Genomic DNA, 24,746 nt, shown 5'->3' on the forward strand with positions numbered 1-24,746 from the left:
AGTTTTTCAATGAATATCTCATCACTGAGTCTCAAACAATCCAACCTAGTTTGTGGCAGCCACCAAAACAAAGTTTCTGGAGTAGAACAACTACTTTCAAAGTAAGGACCACACATTTAAATGGGAAGTAACTCTTTCAAACCAGAAACATTTTTTTCCAAATTTTATTACATAGTGTTATTGATGTGCATGTTTCACTCTACCTGGGACTCTGCTACAGGATTCTGGGCCTGAATATTTATTACACTGTAAAACAATTTTTGTTGCTGGGGTATAAATGCCATTACCTAATTGGTTCTATCATCAAAACATGGGGAAAGTTTACTAAACTACAAAAACCTTGTTTCTGCAGGAAGGACATCCTACAGCACATTTTGCTTCAGTTTTTCCAATTCAATCTAGTTTGTGGCATAGAACAACTACTTTCAAATTAAGGACTGCACAATTAAAAAGGAATAACACTTTCAAACCAGGAACAGAAAAAAATCAAATTTTGTTCCACAGTGATATTAAGAAATGAATTCCGATTAAAAAGACGAGAGAACGACAACAACAACAAAAATAACAACAACAACTTTATTTTCGTATCCCGTCTCTATCTCCCCGAAGATACTCGGGTGGCTCACATGAGGAGAATCCCCACAACATAGTTAAAATGAACATATTAAAATTAAAATAACAGCATCATAAAACAATATAAAATAAAAATATAACACAGAATAAAATAGCAGCGATAACCAGTGACCTAAAATAGTAAACAGTTTCTGGGCTCGGCAGGTAGGGTAGTGAAAATCAGTTATGAGGACAGGACTGATGGATAAAATGCAAATGTCAGATGGGAAAAATTAGGGATAGGGGGCAATATAAGTAGAGCACCATAGCTCTAGGTAGGAAACAGTAGTAAAATACAAGGACTAGAATCTGGATTATAGCTGGGGCCAAGGTTTTCTGGGGAATCATCTAATTAAAGGAGATCCTGAAAGTCATCACCTGCAAATGGTGCTAGGTTTCTTCAGCCTCCCAACTGTCCCTGCCCAGCTCTTTGGAAATACAAAGAAATTGCCCCTCAGTTGAGCAGAACATACTTACTTGCACTTTACAGCAGTTGTCGCAACTGACTTCGGGGTATTCCTTACAGAATTTAGGATTAAAGCCCGTTTCCCCAAAATAGGCCAGCAGCTGTATCCTCCGGCACTCGACCACATTCTCACAGTAATGGACCATGCTGTAGAGGTTGTTGAAGTGCGTCTGCCGCGTGTGGCTGTTGCCGTCCTTTTCCACTGAAAGGGAGCGAGGGAAAGTTTATCCAAAGGCCTTATAGATTCAAGGAGACAGCAAAGAGATGCTTTCAACTTATCTATGTGTGGAACAGGAGAGTGCCAAAGGTGCTTTTAGTTATGAAGGCTTTTAATTGGTTTTAACAGTTTTATTTTATATCAGCAACACAAAACTCAGCCATTCTTAAGTGATTGATGGATCCCTGCTTTTTAGGAAATGTTTTAGAAAATATTTTTCCATATGTTATCAAATAGATCTTCTGTACAATGGGAGGAATAAATACAGATCCAGTATCCTCACAGAAGTGATATTGTAAAAGGACATGCTGGGCAGTCTCCATTTTTTCCATACTGCATGGACAAACATGCTCATAGTAGGGGATACTTGTAAACCTGCCCTGCATTTTAATGTTTGCATATTTTAGGCTTTAAATTGTATTCTATCGGGTTTACTGTAAGCTGCTTTGAGTCTATTCTTCTTTACAGAGAAAAAGAGGGATATAAATAAAAAATAGTAACACAAGTCAAGTCTAGATTCCTACCCATTTGTTATAATAAATAGAAAAGAGCAAAAAGTAATATATTACAAAAGAAATGAACTTTCTTTGTGCGAGATAGATTATGTTCTCTAAAGGAAAAGCAATTGTTTGAGGGAAAATGCAGCCTTTTACTTGGTTAAGTATAGATGGCATTCTGCGACTATTTCAGGGAAATCAGCCCAGAACGTTAAAGGAAGGGGGCGGTCCTTACATTTATAGGCAGTCATGACACACTTTAATCACAAACTGAGACTTGCAATTACAACATTACACTATGTAACAAAATTTGGAAAATTTTCTCTTCCTGGCTTAAAAATGTTTATTTTCTGTTCCATTGTGCGGTTATTACTTTGAAAGTTATTGTTCTGCTCCAAACACTTTGTTTTTGTGGCTGCCACAAACTAGGTTGAATCAGTTGAGACTCAGTGATGTGATTAATATTCACTGGAAAACTAATGTGCTAATGCAGTTTAATAAGCTTTCCCCATGTTTTTATGTTAGAACCAATTAGGAAATTACGTTATGTGATTATTTTTATATTTATTTATATGCTGCTTTATCTCCCCGAAGGGGATATTTATAACCCAGGAACAAAAATCATAATACACAGTGTTATCCAATGAGAATGGCCCGTGAGGTCTCTTCCAACTCTACTATTCTATGATTCTATTTGAATGTGATTCCTGCTTCTTGGCGGTGGGTTGGACTGGATGGCCCATGAGGTCTCTTCCAAGTCTACTATTCTATGATTCTATGAGAACGATCCATACAATTAGCACCACACAAGCATCTAGCTCTCACTCTAACTTCCATACTTCTGCTTTCTAGAGCAGTGGTTCTCAACCTGTGGGTTCCCAGGTGTTTGGGCCTACAACTCCCAGAAATCCCAGCCAGTTTACTAGCTGTTAGGATTTCTGGGAGTGAAAGGCCACAACATCCGGGGATCCTCAGGTTGAGAACCACGGTTCTAGAGCCTCGTGCTAGGATCAGAGGCAGAAGCGGGCTCTGCTTACTCAGGATGAGGCGCCGCAAGCGGGTGACGTCGCTGTAGCTGTAGAAGAGCAGGCAGTGGGACCTCTCTCCGTCACGGCCAGCTCTTCCTGACTCCTGGTAGTAGCCCTCAATGGATTTGGGGAGGGAGGCGTGGATCACGAAACGCACGTCAGGCTTGTCGATCCCCATACCAAAAGCGATGGTGGCACATATGATCTGCAACGAAACAGAAACCCCTAAAGAGTCACAACGTTGGAGCTAGAGCTAGGGTAATATAAAATAAAGAATGGCTGTATTTACTCGAATCTAATGCTCCCTTTTTATGACTAAATCTCCTTACCAAAATTAGGGTACACATTAAATTTGCATCATACAGTCGTCTCAGTGCTGAGCCAAAGCAAAAGGGGAAGCTGCTTCAGGAACACACAGAGCTCCTATTTGAGGGACATCACCTCATGGAATCTGTAGTTTGGTGATTCACCTGCATTCTTTGGCAGAGAAGGCTCAAGGCCTTGTAAAACTACAGCTCCCATGACTCCATAGCATGAAACCAAGGCAGTTAAAGTGGATTCATTCTGCAGCGTAGATGCACTCCAAAGCTTCTTTTCTATTACTGCAAGCTTTGGTGTTCCAACACAATTGTTTTTAAAGAAGGAATCCTAAGCAGAAACTGTAATGGACATATTACAAAAAGAGCACCTTTTGCTGCTGCGCATTACGTTTGTCAGCAAATCTCTCTTTTTTTGTTTCAGGGGTTTGACAATGGAGGTGTGCATTAGATTTGATGGCATATGAGACTTGAGTCAAGACAGGCAGATTAGTTTTCTATCATCGGGCCACCCCAAGTCAAAAGGGAACTTGGATGCAGACACTACAGTTCCGCATTCGTCCTTGCATTCTCTTGTTTATAGTCTTCAAGATTTACCTCTATATTAGCACTTCTTTCTTTTAATTTTCAACTAATTCGCTATTCTCGTTACAGTTCCATTTGTTGTACCTGGCATCCATCCTGGTTGATCCACTTCTGTTGCACAATGTCTCTGGTTTCGTCAGGGAGGCCGGCATGGTACGCGAGTGCAGACAGGCCAGCTTTCTGCAGGTTGCTGGCCATAGAGTCACATTCATAGCGCGAGAGGCAGTAGATGATGCCGGAGTCATCTGAAAAACAGAGGCAGGCCCTCAGCCTCCCAGGACCAGTGCTAGAGCCTCCCAAGGTCCTTGCGCCCCATTTTTGAGCATTATTTTCTAATCAGAGAACAGGTCTCTAAGCAATTGCATCATCCTCTTATCATGAGTGCGGTGCAGAATACATTCTCAAGGCCCTGCAGTAATTTCCATTTCGCTATTCAGCAATATCAAAAAGTAAAGCATCTTCTGATGCACTGAACTCACTTCAGTGTTAGCTGAGTTCGCAAGTACAGACACTGCCAAAGGAAGAAAGGGAGCTGACGATAAATTTTAAACTCACGTCCTGTGTTTATTTTAATATTGGTTCTGTGTATCCCATAGAAGTGTTTTAATATTATGTATTTTACATAATGTTTTAAGATGGTGTGTTTTAATTATGATGCGATATGCCTATTATTACAATTACTATTATTATTATTGACGCAATGACATTGTATGACACAGCAAACAAGATAGATATGCTGGATTTCATATCACAAAATCACAAGTCGAACACTTCCCAAGTGTTTAGGACTGTGTGATGTATTTTCCGATGATGCGCGCAAATCCTAGTAAGGTGGCCTTTTGCAGTTGGCAGATCATAATTTTGTCAATGCCTATAGTTTCCAAATGCTGGCTGAGAACTTTTGGCACGGCACTCAGTGTGCCGATCACCACCGGGACCACCTATACTGGTTTCTGCCAGTCTTTGAAGTTCAGTCTTGAGGTCCTGATAGTGGCTGAGTTTTTTTATTATTATTATTATTATTATTATTATTATTATTATTATTATTATTATCATCATCATCATCATCATCATCAACAACAACAACTCACAGGGATGATATTTTCTGATCCATTGCAAGCAGTCCAATGCAACACTTTTGGGCCTTTTGGGTAAAACATCATACTTCAAATTGTGTCTGTTAAAGCTCATGCTAAACCTATCGAAAGGAGGAAAAAGGAAAGTTAAATATGCAGTGAATTTCTAAGAAATATTTATATTGTCAGCTCGCTTCCCTTCCCCAAATTCCCTACTAAGAGAGATTTATTTTCACCCAAACGCTATTTGGCCTGGAGCCAACTTACACCTGCGGCTTCAGCATCTCCAGCTGGTTCAGGATGTCCTTTTGCACCCTGGGGTTTGCAGTGGCCGTGAGAGCCATCATGGGGACGGAGGCGAATTTCTTGCGAAGCATATTAAGCCGCTTGTAGTCTTGTCGGAAGTCATGGCCCCACTGGCGAAATGAAGCAAAACAAAGGAAAGGTCATTTCTTGATAGTAAAAAGGACTGTCATCACTAAAAGACTTATGGTTATGTCAATAAGGGTCCGGCTGGGAAGGCAACATCCCATCCCCATCGCAAAAACCCCAGAGGGGCTCCCTTACCTGGCTGACGCAGTGGGCTTCATCAATCACAAAGCGGGCCAAGAGTTGCCGCTGGTACAGATTCTCCAGCGTTGACATCAGCCGCCCGCTTGAGCAGACCTAGAGAAAATGGACAAAGGTGCTGGAGCTAGAGCTAGGGGAAATCTGGCATGCACTGTGAAGCAGCAAAGCCAGAGAGAGAGGGGAGTCAAAACAACAAGAGAAGAGTTAGATAAAAGTAGGAAAAAGTATCATAGGAGGACTTTATGACCTGAAGAGAGAAAGATCGGGCCTTGAAGGTAAAACTGAGAGCTCAGCAGAAAGCGGGGGGGGGGGGGGGGGGGGATAATGCAAGCGACTGAGAAGGAATGCAAGAGAGAGCAAAGGACTGTTTGCAAAATTGTTTGCAGCCTTATACAAAACCTTCTCCGGAGTAACGTAGAGGAGTTTGATAATGGGGTCCTTCTTGGAGAGCTGCATGTAGATCCTGGAGGCTTCTGCATCAGTCTTATCTCCTGTCAGGTACGTCGCAGGAATCTATGACAGAAGAAAAGCCTCCAATATTTCACAGCAACTGTGCGAGAGACAAGTGTATTTTAATATTTATTTATTTATTTACTACATTTATATCCCGCCCTTCTCACCCCGAAGGGGACTCAGAGCAGCTTACAAATAATATTTACATACAGTGTATTATATCAATAGCAGAGCCCAACACTAGCACTATGTTGTCGAAGGCTTTCATGGCCGGGATCACAGGATTGTTGTATGTTGTTCCTGGAATATGGCCATACAGCCCGGAAAACATACAACAACCCCCACTAGCACTATATACCACCATATTGCACCACACCACTATAGTGTAATATTACCAATAATATTACATATAATAAATAATATATAATTAATATTATTATATTACATTATTATTAGTATTATATTACATTATAATATTATAATATAATTTTATAGAAATACATCTTAATACATGTATTTATATAATTTAGAATGTTTATTTATTTATTTACTAAATTTCTACCCCGTTCTTCTCACCCCAAAAGGGACTCAGCAGCTTACAGTTTGGCCACTTCAGTGCCACATTGCAGTTACACAGTGTATAAATATAATACAACACAAATCAAAGCACATTTAACATAAAATACAAGACAAAAATCACACAAAGCATAATAATGTCCAGAAATAAGATAGAAATAAATATTAAGCATTAAAAACATGTAAAACCAATTGCAATTATTGTGGAGACTCATCAATTAAATAGTATATTTCGGTAAGCTCAGTCACCAGTGATAAACATGAGCCAGCGAGAAAATTAAGTCTCCACAAAATAAATTAATAAACAAATACAGTAGAATCTCACTTATCCAACATTCGCTTATCCAACGTTCTGGATTATCCCACGCATTTTTGTAGTCAATGTTTTCAATACATCGTGATATTTTGGTGCTAAATTCGTAAATACAGTAATTACTACACTGCATTACTGCATATTGAACTACTTTTTCTGTCAAATTTGTTGTATAACATGTTTTGGTGCTTAATTTGTAAAATCATAACCTAATTTGATGTTTAATAGGCTTCTCCTTAATCTCTCCTTATTATCCAACATATTCGCTTATCCAACGTTCTGCTGGCCCGTTTATGTTGGATAAGTGAGACTCTACTGTACATATAAAATAAATAAAACTAAAATAAAATATGAAAACCAACAAAAACAAAAAAATCCCCACTACAGCTCAGGAGGAACACAGTCAAAAGTTGACGGCCCCAATCCAAGCCAAGTCCGGTTTCATTTTCATAAATCAGCATTGGTAGCCATGCACCCATTTGTCTGGTACCTCTCCACCCTGGCACCTTCTAATGTACTTTTAAATAGTTAAAATAGGAAGCCATGGACTTACATCCATCGACGTCAGCTTCTGGACTTGATCCACGATCAGGGACCGCAAGGGGGAAATTACTATGGTGACTCCCACCAAAATGCAGGCCGGCAGCTGGTAGCATAAGCTCTTGCCACCTCCTAAGAAAAAAACAAGCAAAAATGGTTTTAAAAAATAGAGGAACATGGACACAAAGGCATCCAAAAGTTTAAATGTTTCTAGCCAACTTGAAAATCAACTAAACCATCTGGCCTAATTTTCTTTCCCTCCCCACTTGTAGCTTTCTTTCATGCCTACAGACTGATGTACTCTGAGGATATATAACACTATGTAACAAAATTTGAAAAAACATATTCTGTTCCTATTTAATTGTGCGGTCCTTACCTTGAAAGTAGTTATTTTACTTCAGAAACTTCTTTTTTGTGGCTGCCGCAAATGATGTGAAATTGGTTGAGACTCGATCAGATATATATTGGCAAAACTAGAACAAAATGGGCTGCAGGATATTGCAGTTCAATCAACTTTTCCCATTTTTATGAGAGAACAATTAGGAAATGGCATTGATAAGCCAGGAACAAAAATCGTGTTACATAGTGTCATTATCAACATTATAATTTCATCATTATTATTATCATCATCATTATATACTTATTATTTTTATATGTAACTAGTTTGGGTATCCGCCATTGCCCAGGTTAATTTTTTTTATAAACTGCAACTCACATCATCAAGTTAATCCCTTGAAACTCCATCAGTGGTTAAAGTTTGTCATGTTGGGCAAGTTTGCTTTCTAGATGCATCATCGGTGGGGTCCATGTGGTCTCTGGCTACAGGATGAACTATAGCTTCCACCAGTATAACCTGCAATGTCATTGGGAGGGAGGGCCATTGGTGTCTCCTGAGTAGTGGGAGCTATAGCTGTTTGTAGAGGCAGGAGCTTACACCCCAGGCACATACACACATACAGATTTTCACTTTTACTATGTGTATAGATTAGTACGGTAAAGGTTTCCCCCTGACGTTAAGTCCAGTCATGTCCGACTCTGGGAGTTGGTGCTCATCTCCATTTCTAAGCCAAGGAGCCGGCGTTGTCCATTGGCATGACTGCATAGAGCGCTGTTACCTTCCCGCCGGAGCGGTACCTATTGATCTACTCACATTTGCATGTTTTCGAACTGCTAGGTTGGCAGAAGCTGGAGCTAACAGTGGGCACTCACTCCGCTCCCTAGATTCGAACCTGCGACCTTTCGGTCTGCAAGTTCAGCAGCTCAGTGCTTTAACACACTGAGCCACCAGGGGCTCCATGTGTATAGATTACATCAGGGGTCCCCAAACTAAGGCCCGGGGGCTGGATGCGGCCCTCCAAGGTCATTGACCTGGCCCCTGTCCTCAACTTTAGACTTAGGGTTGACCTAAGTCTACCTGGTCTTTGGAGGTCATTTTGCTTACCGATGGTCTTATGAGATCGTCTAGATCAGGGGTCCCCAAACTAAGGCCCGCGGGCCAGATCCGGCCCGCCGGAGCCATTTATCCGGCCCGCGGCAGCTTTCCTCCCTTTCCTGCGTTGTCCCGCTCCCTGCACAAGCCTTGGAGACTTGCCTTTCCGCCTTCCCGGCCACTTTTCTGCTCTATGAGCCTTTGAGCCTCACCTGGCTCCCCACTCTCCCTGCATAAGCTGTGGAGGAGCCTTGCCTTTTACTGCTGATCAAAAGGTATTTTAATTATTATTTAATTAATTATTAATTACTAAGGTGTGTTTCCTCCAGGTTTAGCAATACGTTGATCAGCAATATACTCCGGATTTCTCCCTGAGACCTGAGTGAGGGAGAGTTTCTTTCCCCATTCAGACTTCCAGTCCTGGGAGAAATCTGGAGAATATTGCTATTTCTGATTAGCAATATACTCCGGATTTCTCCCTGGGTTGGAGGCCTGAGTGAGGGAGAGTTTCTTTCCCCACTCAGGCTTCCAGTCCTGGGAGAAATCTGGAGTATATTGCTATTTCTGATTAGCAATATACTCCGGATTTCTCCCTGGGCTGGAGACCTGAGTGAGTGAGAGTTTCTTTCCCCACTCAGACTTCCAGTCCTGGGAGAAATCTGGAGTATATTGCTATTTCTGATTAGCAATATACTCCGGATTTTTGCCTGGGCTGGAGACCTGAGTGAGGGAGAGTTTCTTTCCCCACTCAGGCTTCCAGTCCTGGGAGAAATCTGGAGTATATTGCTATTTCTGATTAGCAATATACTCCGGATTTTTGCCTGGGCTGGAGACCTGAGTGAGGGAGAATTTCTTTCCCCACTCAGGCTTCCAGTCCTGGGAGAAATCTGGAGTATATTGCTATTTCTGATTAGCAATATACTCCGGATTTTTCCCTGGGCTGGAGACCTGAGTGAGTGAGAGTTTCTTTCCCCACTCAGACTTCCAGTCCTGGGAGAAATCTGGAGTATATTGCTATTTCTGATTAGCAATATACTCCGGATTTTTCCCTGGGCTGGAGACCTGAGTGAGGGAGAGTTTCTTTCCCCACTCAGGCTTCCAGTCCTGGGAGAAATCTGGAGTATATTGCTATTTCGGATTTCTCCCTGGGCTGGAGGCCTTAGTGGGGCCTCTCCAGTATTATTATTATTATTATTATTATTATTATTATTATTATTATTATTATTATTATTATTATTAACATTGAGGATGGGTGGCCATCTGTCAGGTGTGCTTTGCTGTACTTTTGGTGCACAAAGGCAGAAGAGGGTTGGACTAAATGGCCCAAGGGTCTCTTCCAACCCTCTCCATTATTTTATTATTATTAGTAACATTGAGTCTGGGTGGCCATCTGTCAGGGGTGCTTTGCTGTGCTTTTGGTGCACAAAGGCAGAAGGGGGTTGGACTAAATGGCCCAAGGGTCTCTTCCAACCGTCTCCATTGTTTTATTATTATTATTATTAACATTGAGTCTGGGTGGCCATCTGTCAGGGGTTCCTTGCTGTGCTTTTGGTGCAGAAAGGCAGAAGGGGGTTGGACTAAATGGCCCAAGGGTTTCTTCCAACCCTCTTTATTATTATTATTATTATTATTATTATTATTATTATTATTATTATTATTATTATTATCATCATCATTGAGGATGGGTGGCCATCTGTCAGGTGTGCTTTGCTGTACTTTTGGTGCACAAAGGCAGAAGAGGGTTGGACTAAATGGCCCAAGGGTCTCTTCCAACCCTCTCCATTGTTTTATTATTATTATTAACATTGAGTCTGGGTGGCCATCTGTCAGGGGTGCTTTGCTGTGCTTTTGGTGCACAAAGGCAGAAGGGGGTTGGACTAAATGGCCCAAGGGTCTCTTCCAACCGTCTCCATTGTTTTATTATTATTATTAACATTGAGTCTGGGTGGCCATCTGTCAGGGGTTCCTTGCTGTGCTTTTGGTGCAGAAAGGCAGAAGGGGGTTGGACTAAATGGCCCAAGGGTTTCTTCCAACCCTCTTTATTATTATTATTATTATTATTATTATTATTATTATTATTATTATTAACATTGAGGATGGGTGGCCATCTGTCAGGTGTGCTTTGCTGTACTTTTGGTGCACAAAGGCAGAAGAGGGTTGGACTAAATGGCCCAAGGGTCTCTTCCAACCCTCTCCATTATTTTATTATTATTAGTAACATTGAGTCTGGGTGGCCATCTGTCAGGGGTGCTTTGCTGTGCTTTTGGTGCACAAAGGCAGAAGGGGGTTGGACTAAATGGCCCAAGGGTCTCTTCCAACCGTCTCCATTGTTTTATTATTATTATTAACATTGAGTCTGGGTGGCCATCTGTCAGGGGTTCCTTGCTGTGCTTTTGGTGCAGAAAGGCAGAAGGGGGTTGGACTAAATGGCCCAAGGGTTTCTTCCAACCCTCTTTATTATTATTATTATTATTATTATTATTATTATTATTATTATTATTAACATTGAGGCTGTATTTGTTTCTTTTTTTAACCTCAAAATAAAATATGTGCCATGTGCATAGGCATTTGTTCATAGTTTTTTTTAAAAAAAACTATAGTCCGGCCCTCCAACGGTCTGAGGGACTGTTAACTGGCCCCCCGTTTAAAAAGTTTGGGGACCCCTGGTCTAGATGGTCTTTGAAAGTCTCTTTGCTTAGCTACGGCCTTAGGAGACCATCTAGATGGCTTTTGGAGGTCACTTTCCTTACCTATGGTTTTATGAGATTGTCTAGGTGGCCTTTGGGGGGCCTTTACCTTCTCTATGGTCTTATGAAACCATCTCGATGGTCTTTGAGGGTCCCTTTCCTTAGCTATGGTCTTCTGATGGCCTGATGAGATCATCTAGATGGCCTTTGAGGGTCCTTTTCCTTACCTATGGTCTTATGAGACCATCTAGATGGCTTTTGGAGGTCACTTTCCTTACCTATGATCTTATGAAACCATCTAGATGGTCTTTGGAGGTCTCTTTTCTTACCTATGGTCTTATGAGACCATCTAGATGGCTTTTGGAAGTCACTTTCCTTACCTATGGTCCTATGAGACCGTCTAGATGGCCTTTGAGGGTCCCTTTCCTTACCTATGGTTTTATGAGATTATCTAGATGGCTCTTGGGGGCCCCTTTCCTTACCTATGGTCTTCTGATGGCCTGATGAGACTTGAAGGCACACAACAACAACAATCCTCATATTGGACTATTTCATCATAGTCCAGCCCCCCAACAGTCTGAGGGATTGTGAATCGGCCCTCCACTTAAAAAGTTTGAGGACCCCTGGATTACATTATTAATATTTTATTTTATATTATTATTATTATTATTATTATTATTATTATTATTATTATTATTATTATAGATACTTCTTATTGTATAGGAACATAGTGTAGTTTCACTTTGATGGAAGAGACTGCTGCTGTTAACCTATGTATGGTATGGAAGGCATAACACTAAAAGCTATACAGTAGAAACTGGTGTAAAAAGCCCGGAAACGGCCCAGCATCACAAGAAGTCTCCTTGTGGAGAGAAAACATAATAATAATAATAATAATAATAATAATAATAATAATAATAATAATAATAATAATAATAATGGTCTGTTGAAACAACTTCCTCGTCTCTCACCTGTCGGCATCAAGACAAAACAGTCTTCACCCAGCAGAGCGGCATTGATGGCCTCTTGCTGGTTTGTACGGAAGTGATGCAGACCAAAACGTTTGTGGAAAACTTTCATCATTTCATTGGAATGGGGGAACGAGCAGCCCCTGAAGCGTTCCAGGGAGGGGTTCCTGGCAGAGGGGGATTCCACCATTCGGACTAGGAGAAAAACAAAATACTGTATATGAAAGATTGTACAGAAAAGGGTATTTCACATACATAGGTGAAGGTAAAGGTTTTCCCCTGACATCAAGTCTAGTCGTGTCCAACTTTTGGGGTTGGTGCTAATTTCCATTTCTAAGCCGAAGAGCCGGCGCTATCTGTAGACACCTCCAAGGTCATGTGGCCACTGTGGCATGACTGCATGGAGTGCCATTACCTTCCCACCAGAGCGGTACCTAGTGATCTACTCACATTTGCATGTTTTCGAACTGCTACGTTGGCAAAAGCCTACATACATACACACAGGCAACCACTTTGAATGTTAGGACTACAATTCCTAGCATCCTTTGTCAATGAAACATTTACCATGCTGGATGGTGGAAGTTGTGATCCGCACACATCCAGAGATGGGAAAGGTTCCTCTGTACTACACCAAGAGCTTAAATATAACCAAGCGAATCAGACAATCTTCATGATCAGACAAATAAAATAAAACAAAGAGCAGAAGTATAACTGTTTCTGGAGGGACGAAGAGGGAAGGGGAAAAATTGGATATGCATAAGTAGCAGATAAGTATAGAAATGTAAACGAAAGGATAGCAGGAATCATTAGAATGGTATGATAATATATGGGGGGAAATTGTAATAATGACTGTGACAATTTTATAATTTACTTACATAACCAAATCAATATATACGTATTAAAAATCACTTTGAAGATGCAAAACATTTGAATACGTCCTTCTTATAATTTATGTACATAACTATATATATATATAATCACTTTGAAGAGGCAAAAACATTTGAATGTTTCCTTGTTAATAATAATATGCAGTAATAAGGGAGAAAAAGAGCTTAAATCTTAATTCCTGGGAAACTGCATGATAATCACTTCAGTGTTAGCGAGCGACAGTGAGATGGCAATGAATTAAGCCGATAGGGACAAAAAATTTCCATGGCGACCACAGGCGCTCAGCAATATGTCAAATTAGGTAATTGCATGCTTCGTAATAGCTTTTTTTTGGCATGACAGTCTTGCAATGATAAATGAGGGGGGAAAAGAATTAGCATAATTTACCCAAGCCAGTCTTGGCATGCACTTGCTGGTTCGCTCTAGGAAGAACAGCGCTTGAAAGCAAGCCCCGTCCTGCATCAGATGCCAGGGAGCAGTTTCCCATAGACGAGGCCGGGGCAGGCAGGCAGGGAGCCTGGAGAGGCTGCTCCGCACCCGAAAGCTGTATTATCTCATCCAGTTCGTCCAAGTCATCAATGTCGAAATTGTCATCGTCAAAGTTCCCAGCTCTGTTTGCCAAAGAATCTGTCAAGACCATGAAATGTAGAGTGAATTTCATAAAATTATAACGGGTTAAATGCAGGCATGGGCCAACTTCGGCCCTCCTTCCAGGTGTTTTTGATTTCAACTCCCACAATTCCTAACAGCCAGTAGGCCCCTAAACTGACTCTCTCTTCATTTCCTTTAAAAAAAAATATTGTGTAAAGGCAGTGTGTAAAATCAAATACACATAATACAAATACATCTAACTGTCCACCAAACCCACCCCCTCCCACCACCCATGACTTCCGACACTACTCAATGTGAAATTAATATCTCATTTTAAAACCCCCTACTGGTATTATATTCATCAATTCCCCTTGCAGTTAAAGTCTACAAATGCTTTCCTTTCTAAATATGCAAATGCAAGCCTACATTTTTAATGTATTTATTATTTATTAATTCACTATAATTCTACCCCGATATTCTCACTCCGAAGGGGACTCTGAGCGCCTTACAATTTGGCCACTTCAGTGCCACATAGCAACACAGTGTACAATATATCATATTAAAACAATATACAAATAAACATATACAATGTTCCCTCACATATCGCGGGGGTTAGGTTCCAGGACCACCCGCAATAAGTGAAAATCCGCGAAGTAGGGACACTATATATTTATACATGATTTTAGTAGTTATACACTATTTAAGTCTTTATCAACCAATCGTGTGTTGATAAATCTCCTTCTCCTCCCGTTGCCGCTTGGGCTCCTTTTCTCTCCTTTTGGCTTCTCCTTCCTCCTTTCCTTAGGCTGTACATTGTAATTTTTTATTATTTATAATATTTTTTTAGAGTTTATTGAAAAACCGCAAAACAGAGAATCTGTGAAAAATGAACCGCGAAGTAGTGAGGGAACACTGTACGTTCAATAAGCCTGTTAAAACTGTTAAAAACGTAATTCTAAACTCGTGGTCATCCTTTATACAGCTGCAGTCATGTCTGTTTCGTATTGCACAATTTTCCATTCTCCAAACGCCTGGTTCTAGAGCCACAATTTAACTTTTTTCCTGAAGACCAGGAGAGAGGGGGCTAATCTGATATCAATGGGAAGAGAGTTCCATAGCTGAGGGGCAACCGCTGAGAAAGCCCTGTCTCTCGCCCCTACCAGTCACGCTTGCGAAGGGGCTGGGACCGAGAGCAGGGCCTCCCTGGTGGATCTTAAGGCTCTAGCTGGTTCATAGGGGGAGATACGTTCAGATAGGGACTCTGGGCTGGAGCCATTTACAGCTTTATAGGCTAAAGCCAGCACTTTAAATTGTGCTGTCGCAGACTGGCAGCCAGTGGAGCTGACGTAACAGGGGGGGTTGTGGGCTCCCTGTACATCGCTCCAGTGAGCAACCTGGCTGCCACCTGTTAAGACTACTTGGAGGTTCCAAACACTCTTCAAAGGCCAACCCACATAGAGCAAGTTGCAGTAGTTTACTCGAGATGTAATGAGAGTGTGAACTACAGTGGCCAAGCCTGGCTTCTCCAGGTATGAGTGCAGCTGGTGCATAAATTTTAATTGTGCAAAAGCACCTCTGGCCACCGCCAAAACCTGGAATTCCAGGCTCAGTGATGAATCCAGAACTCCCAAGCTGTGAACCTGTGTCTTCAGGGGGAGTGCAACCCTGTACCCTGTTCGGCCTTTTGACTGACCAGGAGTACCTCCATCTTGTCTGGATTCAATTTTAATTTCTTCGTCCTCATCCAGCAAAATTTTCATTATTTCCTCCCCAAATAACATTGGAGAGCTTAGCCATTTGAATATATAGTCAAATAAGTTCCCTCTCCAGTCCTTTATAAGTAACTATTTTTCTTCCTCCCATGATTTTAATATTAATCTTGCAGCAACAAAACGGTATTCACAAATTTCTACATCCTCTCTCCATTTCCCAAACTGACCTTCTCTCAGTTCCCCAAACTCGCCTTCTCCCAATATTCCAAACTGTTCCCCCCTACATTTTCCAAACCAATCTCTCCCCAATTTCTAAACGATCTCCCAAACTGACCTTCCAATTTGCCAAAGCGACTTCCTCCACCTTTCCCAAACCAACCTCGCTCCAATTTCCTAAACTGACCATCTCCCAATATCCCAGAATCACTTCCTTTGAGGTGAAGGTAAAGGTTTTAATTTACTAACAAAACTCCGTATCCTATATATGATATTTTTCTCCATCTCCCATTCTTCCCCCACTTTCCTTTATGTTATAAAAACTTTGAAAATGAAATAATAATCTTGTAAAAGGGGAAAAAGAAAAACAAATCCTCCCCAACGCACTGACCACTTTCAGCTGTAACATTCATCTCTGGATTCATGAAGTTTTTCTCTTTTGAGTTTTCAGACCACATCCTTTCACCAGAGGAGCCTCTTTTGGGGAAAGACAACGATGCATTTTGCAAGGGAGAGATGCCGTTCTCCAAGGCAGAATTCCCTGGAAATCTGGACAGGCTTACATTACTAGTGCCTTGAACGGCAGGAACGATGGAAGGGGTAGAATGAAAGTTGTGATGGCGCTCAAAAACGCCAAATTTTCTCACGGAAGGCTGTGTAGAAGTGCTCATTCCTCCAGGAGGACTGTCAACATTTTCTTCTTCCAAACGAAAGGAAACACCGCTATCCAGAGAGCCGTCATACCTGAACAAAGCCTTACTGCTTATGTCCAGAGGTATACCTGCATCCCTTCCACTTCCATTAGTGAGATTATTTAAGAGTTGCCTTCTGGAAATAATAATAATAACAACAATAATAATACTTTTAAGGCGGGTCACAGCACAGTCAAAACACACAAACATTGCAAAAAAATACTATAAACTCACACATTAAAATGTAGTTCTATAAAAGATACCTATTAAGGGTATTCCTATAAAATACATATTAAATACACAGGGCAAAGATTAGGCCTGGGTAGAAGAATATGAACTGTTTTAGCATATCATGGATGTCTTTCTTGGGCTAATTTCCCAAAAAGGAAAAAGCATTACAAAATGGTAAAGCAGCAACAATTGCAGTCACAGCAGTTCAGCAGATCATAGGTTTTTAATGTCAACAGTGGAGCAATTGAGCTTCAGTAATTCAAAGGAGCAGAGTCATAACAAGCATCTTGTCTCTCTCCATGCTCACAGCAGAAGAACCAAAATGTAGGATTTTCTATGTGTTCAGAAAAAGGACGCATGTTCCTGAGAAGTATCAGTCTAAAAAGAAAGGTGATAGGAGAGAACAGAGTGACAGGCAGACAAAGAAGCCAATGGGGAGGGGCCTTGTTAACTAACTCATCTGCCTGTCTAAATCCTTAATGAGGACTACAAGCTTGTGCAGGATGTGGTGGAGTTCCAACAGCTTTCGTATTATTGCTCTCAACTTGCTCCTTCCAGGACAGAAAAAAACCAACAGACAGGATCTACAAATTACTTGAATTGTACCCGAATGGTTGCAAAATGATCTCAAAGAAATAAAACACTCAAACCCATTCCAAATGCCACTGACCTGTAATCTCTATGCCGAATGAGCTCACTCCCACAGGATAAAAACCTCAGATCCCTTTCTGGGATGGAATCCACCAATTTGCAGATGTCCTCCATAACACTGTAGAGGGATTGCCCCGAAGGAAAGGGTTTACCTGAAAGGTAACATTGTACTTCACTAAAACCTCCTTCATCAGAATCTGCAAACAAGGAAAATATACTAAACACTGACCAGTACTAAATACTGAGTCCATTTTGATTCAAATATATTTGTAACAGGGGAGGGGAAAAACATTAGTTTCCAAGGAGACAATTTTGTATAGTTTTTGGGTGACAACTAAGATGCATGGTCCCAGCAAGAAGTTTAAGAAGTTGTTATTTAGAGCTGCAATTTAGTCAAATGCAAAGAACATGACATTTGTATTTGAGCAAGACCAAAAGAAAATAGCTGAAGTCATTTCTAAGGAGCTATCAGGGTGAGGAGGGTAAGAGTTGTTATTATTATTATTAGTCAGAGAGAGAGGAAAATAAGACAATTGTTGTTGCTCTTCTTCTTCTTAGCCATAGGGAGGGAGGAGTAAAGCAGTTATTGTTTTCATTACAGTATGAGACATAGGAAGACGAAGGTAAGACAGCTGTTGTTGTTCTTATTATTTTTAGCCATAGGGAGAGGAGGTTAAGACAGCTGCTGTTGTTGTTAGACATAGGAAGAGGAGGGTAAGGCAGTTGTCATTGTTATTAGCCATAGGGAGAGGAGAGTAAGATAGTTTCTGTTGCTGCTGTTGTTGTTGTTATTATTATTAGCTATAGGGAGAGGAGTAATAAGACAGTTGTTGTTATTATGATGTCAAGAATTATTATTACAGTAGAATCTCACTTATCCAACATAAATGGGCCGACAGAACGTTGGATAAGCAAATATGTTGGATAATAAGGAGAGATTAAGAAAAAGCCTATTACACATCAAATTAGGTTATGATTTTACAAATTAAGCACCAAAATATCATGTTATACAACAAATTTGACAGAAAAAGTAGTTCATTACACATTAATGCTATGTTGTAATTATTGTATTTACGAATTTAGACCCAAAATATCACGATGTATTGAAAACATTGACTACAAAAATGCGTTGGATAATCCAGAACGTTGGATAAGCGAGTGTTGGATAAGTGAGACTCTACTGTATTTTACCTTCCTGGGCTTTTCTGCTTCCGCTGCTGGCTCCGCTAGAGCTTTTCAATGCTTGAGGAGACCGTGTTTTCTCAACAGCAGATTCTTTGAAAATATAACTAACATTTTTAAAAAGTTTCATAAAGAATTCTAGGCAGACAACATAATATCCACGTATCCCCTAGTGCACAGATTTCTTTCTTATCTTATCCAATCCCTCCCCATCTTCTGGTATTTCACTTATAAAAGGAGTTCCAGCTCTGTGAACTGACAGTTTAAAGCAGCCACTTCCACCAAGAATGATCTTGGGGGAGCTTCCCATTCATAGTTTTCCATAGAGACAGGATGAGCCTCTCTATGATTGGGATGGTTAGCTGCCTTGAGTTCCCACAAGGAGAAAGGCAGGGGAAGAAGATGATGATGATGAAGAAGAACCACCACCATACCTGATGCTTTTAAAGGAAGAGGCTGAAGAAGGGGCCTCCTCCTCTTCTGGGGAAGGAGGAATAAAGTCAACATAATCTTCAGTCTCAGATTCATTGCACACCTCTGGGTCGTTGCAGGCACTGCCTGGTTTCTCCCCTTTGTCGTTCCGTACTTTAATGAGAAGCAGAAAGTACAAAGGATTTTTACTAATTAAACAGCAATAATTCTGTTTAGCAGATTCAGTTAAGTAACTTTTTATTAGTTCCAGCTAAGGCAGCCTTTCTCAACCTGGAGGTCAGGACCCCTGCGGGGGTCGCGAGGGGTGTCAGAAGGGTCACCAAAGACCAGTATTTTCTGTTGGTCATGGGGGCTCTATGTGGGAAGTTTGACCCAATTCCATCATATATATGGGGGTTGGTCTAGATGGCCCTTGGGGCCCCTGTAACTGTAGGATTCTTTGATGATGATAGATAGATAGAGATAGCAAATTGAGAGACAGTGATAGAAGGAAAACTACTCACTCTCCAGAGACTCCACTTTTTTGCTTCCTGGGGGGCTTCCTAGTGGCCTGTTTGCAGGAACATCTTCATAGCTTCCATCATGGCTGGTTATTGGGCCAAGGCAAATGACAGACTGGCTCCCTGGAGCATTTTCTTCCTGGTCATCATCATCATCAGGAATCTGGATTGTGTTGCTCTTATTATTAACAAAACCCTCATTGCACAATTGACTGCCCTGCCTGCTGACCAAAGGGACTAACTGTTCGCTGGTTAAAGGCTTTTGGTTTTTCGGAGCTTTGCTCTTTTTCGCAAGCAGAGTATTTGATGACAACGAAGCAGGGGATTTTGAGCATTTCTTTTCCTGCCTGGCTATTTCAAAATCATCAATGTCATCCCAGACATCATCGATGTTAATAATTGAACTGTATGAAGAGTTGTGGTCCGCTTTGGGGTTCTCTAGTTGACTGCCCGCATCTCTTTCTTTCACAGAAAATGTGAAGTGCCCCAAAGAACTCTCTGACGGGTCATTTGGGTGGCTTTGTTGCCCTTCTTGTCCTTTCTGTGTTGTTCCGAAGAGCTCACTGATTTTGGCCTGTTTAGGGCCAAGTAAAGGTCCATTTGCTTTTTTCAGGGAAAGGTTAGCATCATTCTCCTGTAAGGGCCCACCTTTCATCCCACGTAAACATTCTGTGGTTTTCCCGTTATCAAATGCAGTTTTCTTTCTGAATGTAAACCCCCTATATACATACATATACACATACAAAAAGGAAAAAAACAACAACTTCTAGTCATTGATCACAGCCATGAAGTTTTAAGTATGAATTTTAAACTTGTGTCTTGTTTTTTAATCTATACCCTATGTATTCAATATGAATTTTATAGAAATACGTATTTTAATACATATCTTTTACAAAAGTACATTTTAATATACGTGTTTATAGAATTTTTGCAAAGTTTGTGTATTTTGGCTGTGCTGTGAACCACCCCGAACCATGAGGAGAGGTGGGCAAGAATTATTATTATTATTATTATTATTATTATTAAATATATGTAACACAAAATGGACTTTGGCATCCTGTTTCATTTAATTTTTTTTCTTAGATCTAAGACCACAGGGCTTCTACTTCACAAGGGATCAAAATGCACTGAAGATAATAACACACTGCTGGACAATGAACGCACACATTTCATTATGAATCAATGGAAGTGGAAGCAAAAGACTTACACACTTTGATTCTAGAACCAAAGGAGGTAAAATACAGACAACCTAAGCCTTTAGTTTGTACTTGACTTGGTTTCTGAGGAAAAACTTCACCGTTCTTTATTTGTATGCCCTAAATATGATAACCGAATGTTTTTAATACCAACGATATTTAATTCTGTTTTACTGTTTATGTGTTTGTAGATTTTAAAATGCAGTTACTTATTTACTATTTATTTACTACATTTATATCCCGCCCTTTTCATCTCAAAGTGGACTCAGAGCAGCCTTACAGATAGACAGCAATTTGATGCCATAAACATATATAAAATAAAATAAACAGTTACAATTAAACCAAAACATTAAAACAACTCAGTTTAAAACAATTATTAAAATTATGCTGTTTTTAGTTTGCCCCTGGAGGAAGACCCTCGTGGGGGGCCATCCAAATGGGATTTCCTGGTTTAGCTGTCCAGAAGGATGCCCTTCTGGGGGAAAGTCAAGAGGTATGGTAGTCCTCATGAAGTTTTTCCTTGATTTGAGTCTACTGGGAGGAGGCTGATAGCCATGCAGTAGGTGGCTTTCACAGTGTTCAACCTTATTTCTCTCAGAGTTAGCAGCAACTTGTCAAAAAAAAAAAGGTTGGGAACCAATGTTGTAACCCAATAAAGACTGTGCGTGTGTGTGTGTGTGAAGTTGTCTTTCAGATGCTGCAACTGAAACTCCCACCTGCCCTAATTGTGAGGAATGGCAGGAGGTGTACTCCAACTATATCTGGAGGGCCACAAATAAGCCTACCTGATATCAAGAGTAGAGGAGGAGAAGGAAAACAAACTTTTCCGGGAGCATTTTGTAATAGCATTTTTCGGGCTGTATGACCCGGTGGCGAAGTGTGTTAAAACACTGAGCTGCTGAACTTGCAGACCGAAAGGTCGCAGGTTCAAATCCCGGGAGCGGAGTGAGCGCCCGCTATTAGCTCCAGCTTCTGCCAACCTAACAGTTCGAAAACATGCCAATGTGAGTAGATCAATAGGTACCGCTCCGGTGGGAAGGTAACGGCGCTCCATGCAGTCATGCCAGTGGCCACATGACCTTGGAGGTGTCTACGGACAACGCCGGCTCTTCAGCTTAGAAATGGAGATGAGCACCAACCCCCAGAGTCAGACATGACTGGACTTAACGTCAAGGGAAACCTTTATCTTACTACTTTACTTATGGCCGGTATACCTCACAACCTCTGAGGATGCCTGCCATAGATGTGGGCGAAACGTCAGGAGAAAATACTTCTGGAACATGGTCATACAGCCCCGAATATGCACAACAACCCAGTCATTCCGGCCATGAAAGCCTTTAAACAACACATTTTGTAATAAATACACAGTAGGTACCCAATGGCTGGAGAAGGTGGGCTCTTGCTCCTTTGGCTGCACATCGGCTGAATAGTGGAGCCCTAGCTAATGGCTAACCATCACTTACGAGGCTTTGGGTTTCTGAAGCGCCAGCTTGTTCAGGGTCCCTTTGGCCGAGTAAAGTTCAAGCTGTTCCTGGAGGTTGTTTTGGGGTAGGGACGCCATTCTATTTCCAAAGGAGAAGAAAACAGAAGAAAAAAATTGAAATACCCCATTATTGGCAGTAGAGGCAGCCTATAGACCTGGCATGGGCAAACCTTGGCCCTCCAGGTGTTTTGGACTCCAACTCCCACAATTCCTAACAGCCAGTAACAGTTGGGAGTCCAAAACACCTGGAGGCCCAAGGTTTGCCCATGCCTGCTATAGACAAAGATGCGAGGCCTATCTATACTGAATGCTCTTCCATCCACAAAACACATCAACAAAACATGCCTACCTTAACTCTACTAACCTACAATCGATCTAGAGTAAAAGAAAAGTACAAATAATAATACAGTCGAGTCTCACTTATCCAAGATAAATGGGCCGGCAGAACCTTGGATAAGCGAAAATCTTGGATAATAAGGAGGGATTAAGAAAAACACCTATTAAACATCAAATTACATTATGATTTTACAAATTACGCACCAAAACATCATGTTTTACAAGAAATTGACAGAAAAAGTAGTTCAATACACAGTAATGTTATGTAGTAATTACTGTATTTACTGTATTTACGAATTTAGCACCAAAACATTGCAACACTGACTACAAAAACAATGACTGCTAAAAGGCAGACTGCCTTGGATAATACAGAACCTTGGATAAGTGAAGCTTGGATAAGTGAGACTCTACTGTAGCAGTAGTAGTAATACTGAGGCCAAAGTTACTACGGTCGAAGCCAGCCTGGCAGCAAGCCTTTCCTCTCCACTTTTAGATTTGGACTTCAACTCCCAGAAGCCTCAGCTGCGTCGGCCAATGGCAAGGGATTATGGGAACTGGAGTCCAAAAGTACAAACGCGAGAGAAACGCGAGAGAAGTATGAGAAGCATTGTACCTCTTTTAAAAAGTAATCCCAGGAAACAACCTTTTAGAAAGTCACACGCGGAATGAATTAACTCAGCTTTAGGCCCCACATCCCCCGGCCTCTCGTAGGCGGCCAGGCCCGAAACAGACCTCGAATCCGCCCTGCTTCGTATTCGGCGCCTTCTGAGGTACCTGAGCTCCTGATTGGCTGCGGGAAGGGCTTTTCCCCGCCTTCCTGCGCGCGGGGAGGACGTGACATCACGGAGTAAATTGGAGAAAGGAATAGGATGGGCTGTACCATTCTTTTTTGGGGGGGGGGGAGGATCCTTCTATACTGCTATTTAAGATCCAAATTATCTGCTTTGTAGAAAGCAGATAACGTGGATTATTAACTGTTTTAATAAAATCTAGATGATATGGCAGTGTAGAAGGGGCCTCAATGACCAAAGGAAGGAACCATTCTGAGGACTGCAAGGGGGGTAAAGAGAGAGAGAGGTCTATTAAATTGATACAAGCTGTCATTTGCCTATGATTGATGGCCAAGCAGTGCTTCTTCTAACTCAGAGCACGGTCCAGGGTGACTCCCAAGTATTTTGTTGTGTTGCAATGCTCCCGTGGGATTCCTTCCCAGGTCATCCTCAGAACTTGAGATGCTTGTCTGTTCTGAAGGTGAAAAGCACACGTCTGCTCAAGAAACAGCTTCCTAAGACCTACAGAGACCCTCAGAGGAACGCCTCAGCAAGCAAGAGTCCAAAAGTGGCAGGCTAAAACACTGAACCTCAATCAGCGGCAGCGACCGAAGGAGAAATTCCCTCCTGGGAACACAGAAGACTGGGAGACTTGGAAGGCGCCGAACAGGCTGCTCTCCGGCAGTGTTGCAGGAGAAAACCAGTCCCGGGTCCTTGGGATGTCTAGTTTACCTGGGCCAGGTCACCACTCACTGAACTCTCCTTTTTTCCTCTTTTTCTCTCTCTCTGGCGCCTGCCGGAGCACGAACCCAATGAAAGGCAGAGAGCACTCCTTAGATGCCTTGCCATCGTCTTCCTCTGAAGATCTATATGATGTAGATTACCCCTGGCCATGACTTACCGGAGAGCCTGGCTTGTTAAAGGTACTTTGGAGAACTATGTCTTTCATGTATACAATTTGCTCCAAACACTCCCATGTTTTTTCCTGTGTGTTCCTCTTTGGCTTACTGGTATATGTTGTGTTAACCTAATGTTTTTTGCTCCTGAGATCCCCATTCCCCGTGTCCCTGCACCCAAAGATGTCTTGCATCCCACACAATTATATAGCCTCGGGGAAAGAAACCAAGCTGGGAACTTCCTCATCAAGTTCCCAGTTTCACCTATATTTTTGGATTTTGCAACACAATACTTCTATTCAGGCGAGGGAAATCGTCTCCCTCGCTCCTATGGGAAGGAGCAATTCACCACCTGCGCCTTTGACGCCTGGGACCACTCACGTCGGAAAGAATCAGCATTTCTACAGCCAAAACCCATCCTCTGTCATTATTGCATGGGGTCTGGAATCGCCAGCCCAGCCCTCTTAATGGGCCATGTCATGTTCATCTCATAAGACAATAGCATTCCTGGGTAAGGCCAAAGATGCCCTCAATCACTTTGTTATTTTCCCTGTTCAGCAAAAGGAACCCATTTATCGACACTTAATCATCCCTTGTCCCAGCCCACGCCAGCAGGTGAGCCAAACCCCTCTCTGA

The 24,746-nt window shown here is 41.6% G+C and overlaps 1 protein-coding gene across 6 annotated transcripts in view; it reads right to left on the reverse strand.

Moving 5' to 3' along the window:
* Positions 1–23,278, reverse strand: part of blm (BLM RecQ like helicase) — a 32,641-nt gene extending 9,363 nt beyond the window's left edge. Inside the window, exons 1-17 of one of the 6 annotated variants that reach the window (XM_062963646.1) lie at positions 23,219–23,278; positions 22,089–22,187; positions 19,433–20,148; positions 18,932–19,082; positions 18,507–18,604; positions 17,335–17,512; positions 16,133–16,569; positions 13,610–13,849; positions 12,338–12,529; positions 7,264–7,382; positions 5,768–5,881; positions 5,366–5,464; positions 5,066–5,214; positions 4,814–4,920; positions 3,807–3,967; positions 2,830–3,025; positions 1,090–1,280 (exon numbers count right to left, since the gene is read on the reverse strand). In XM_062963646.1, coding sequence (XP_062819716.1) covers positions 1,090–1,280; positions 2,830–3,025; positions 3,807–3,967; positions 4,814–4,920; positions 5,066–5,214; positions 5,366–5,464; positions 5,768–5,881; positions 7,264–7,382; positions 12,338–12,529; positions 13,610–13,849; positions 16,133–16,569; positions 17,335–17,512; positions 18,507–18,604; positions 18,932–19,082; positions 19,433–20,148; positions 22,089–22,186 — 3,246 coding nt within the window. In that variant the 5' untranslated portion in view covers position 22,187; positions 23,219–23,278. Of the gene's footprint in view, positions 1–1,089; positions 1,281–2,829; positions 3,026–3,806; positions 3,968–4,813; positions 4,921–5,065; positions 5,215–5,365; positions 5,465–5,767; positions 5,882–7,263; positions 7,383–12,337; positions 12,530–13,609; positions 13,850–16,132; positions 16,570–17,334; positions 17,513–18,506; positions 18,605–18,931; positions 19,083–19,432; positions 20,149–22,088; positions 22,188–22,819; positions 22,950–23,057 lie in introns of those variants that run through there. The other 5 variants (XM_062963640.1, XM_062963638.1, XM_062963648.1 and 2 more) reach the window with 5 other exon arrangements.
* Between the last annotated feature and the right edge of the window lie 1,468 nt (positions 23,279–24,746).

Source organism: Anolis carolinensis, chromosome 1 (assembly GCF_035594765.1).
Source record: "Anolis carolinensis isolate JA03-04 chromosome 1, rAnoCar3.1.pri, whole genome shotgun sequence".
NCBI classification, from domain to species: Eukaryota; Metazoa; Chordata; class Lepidosauria; order Squamata; family Dactyloidae; genus Anolis; species Anolis carolinensis.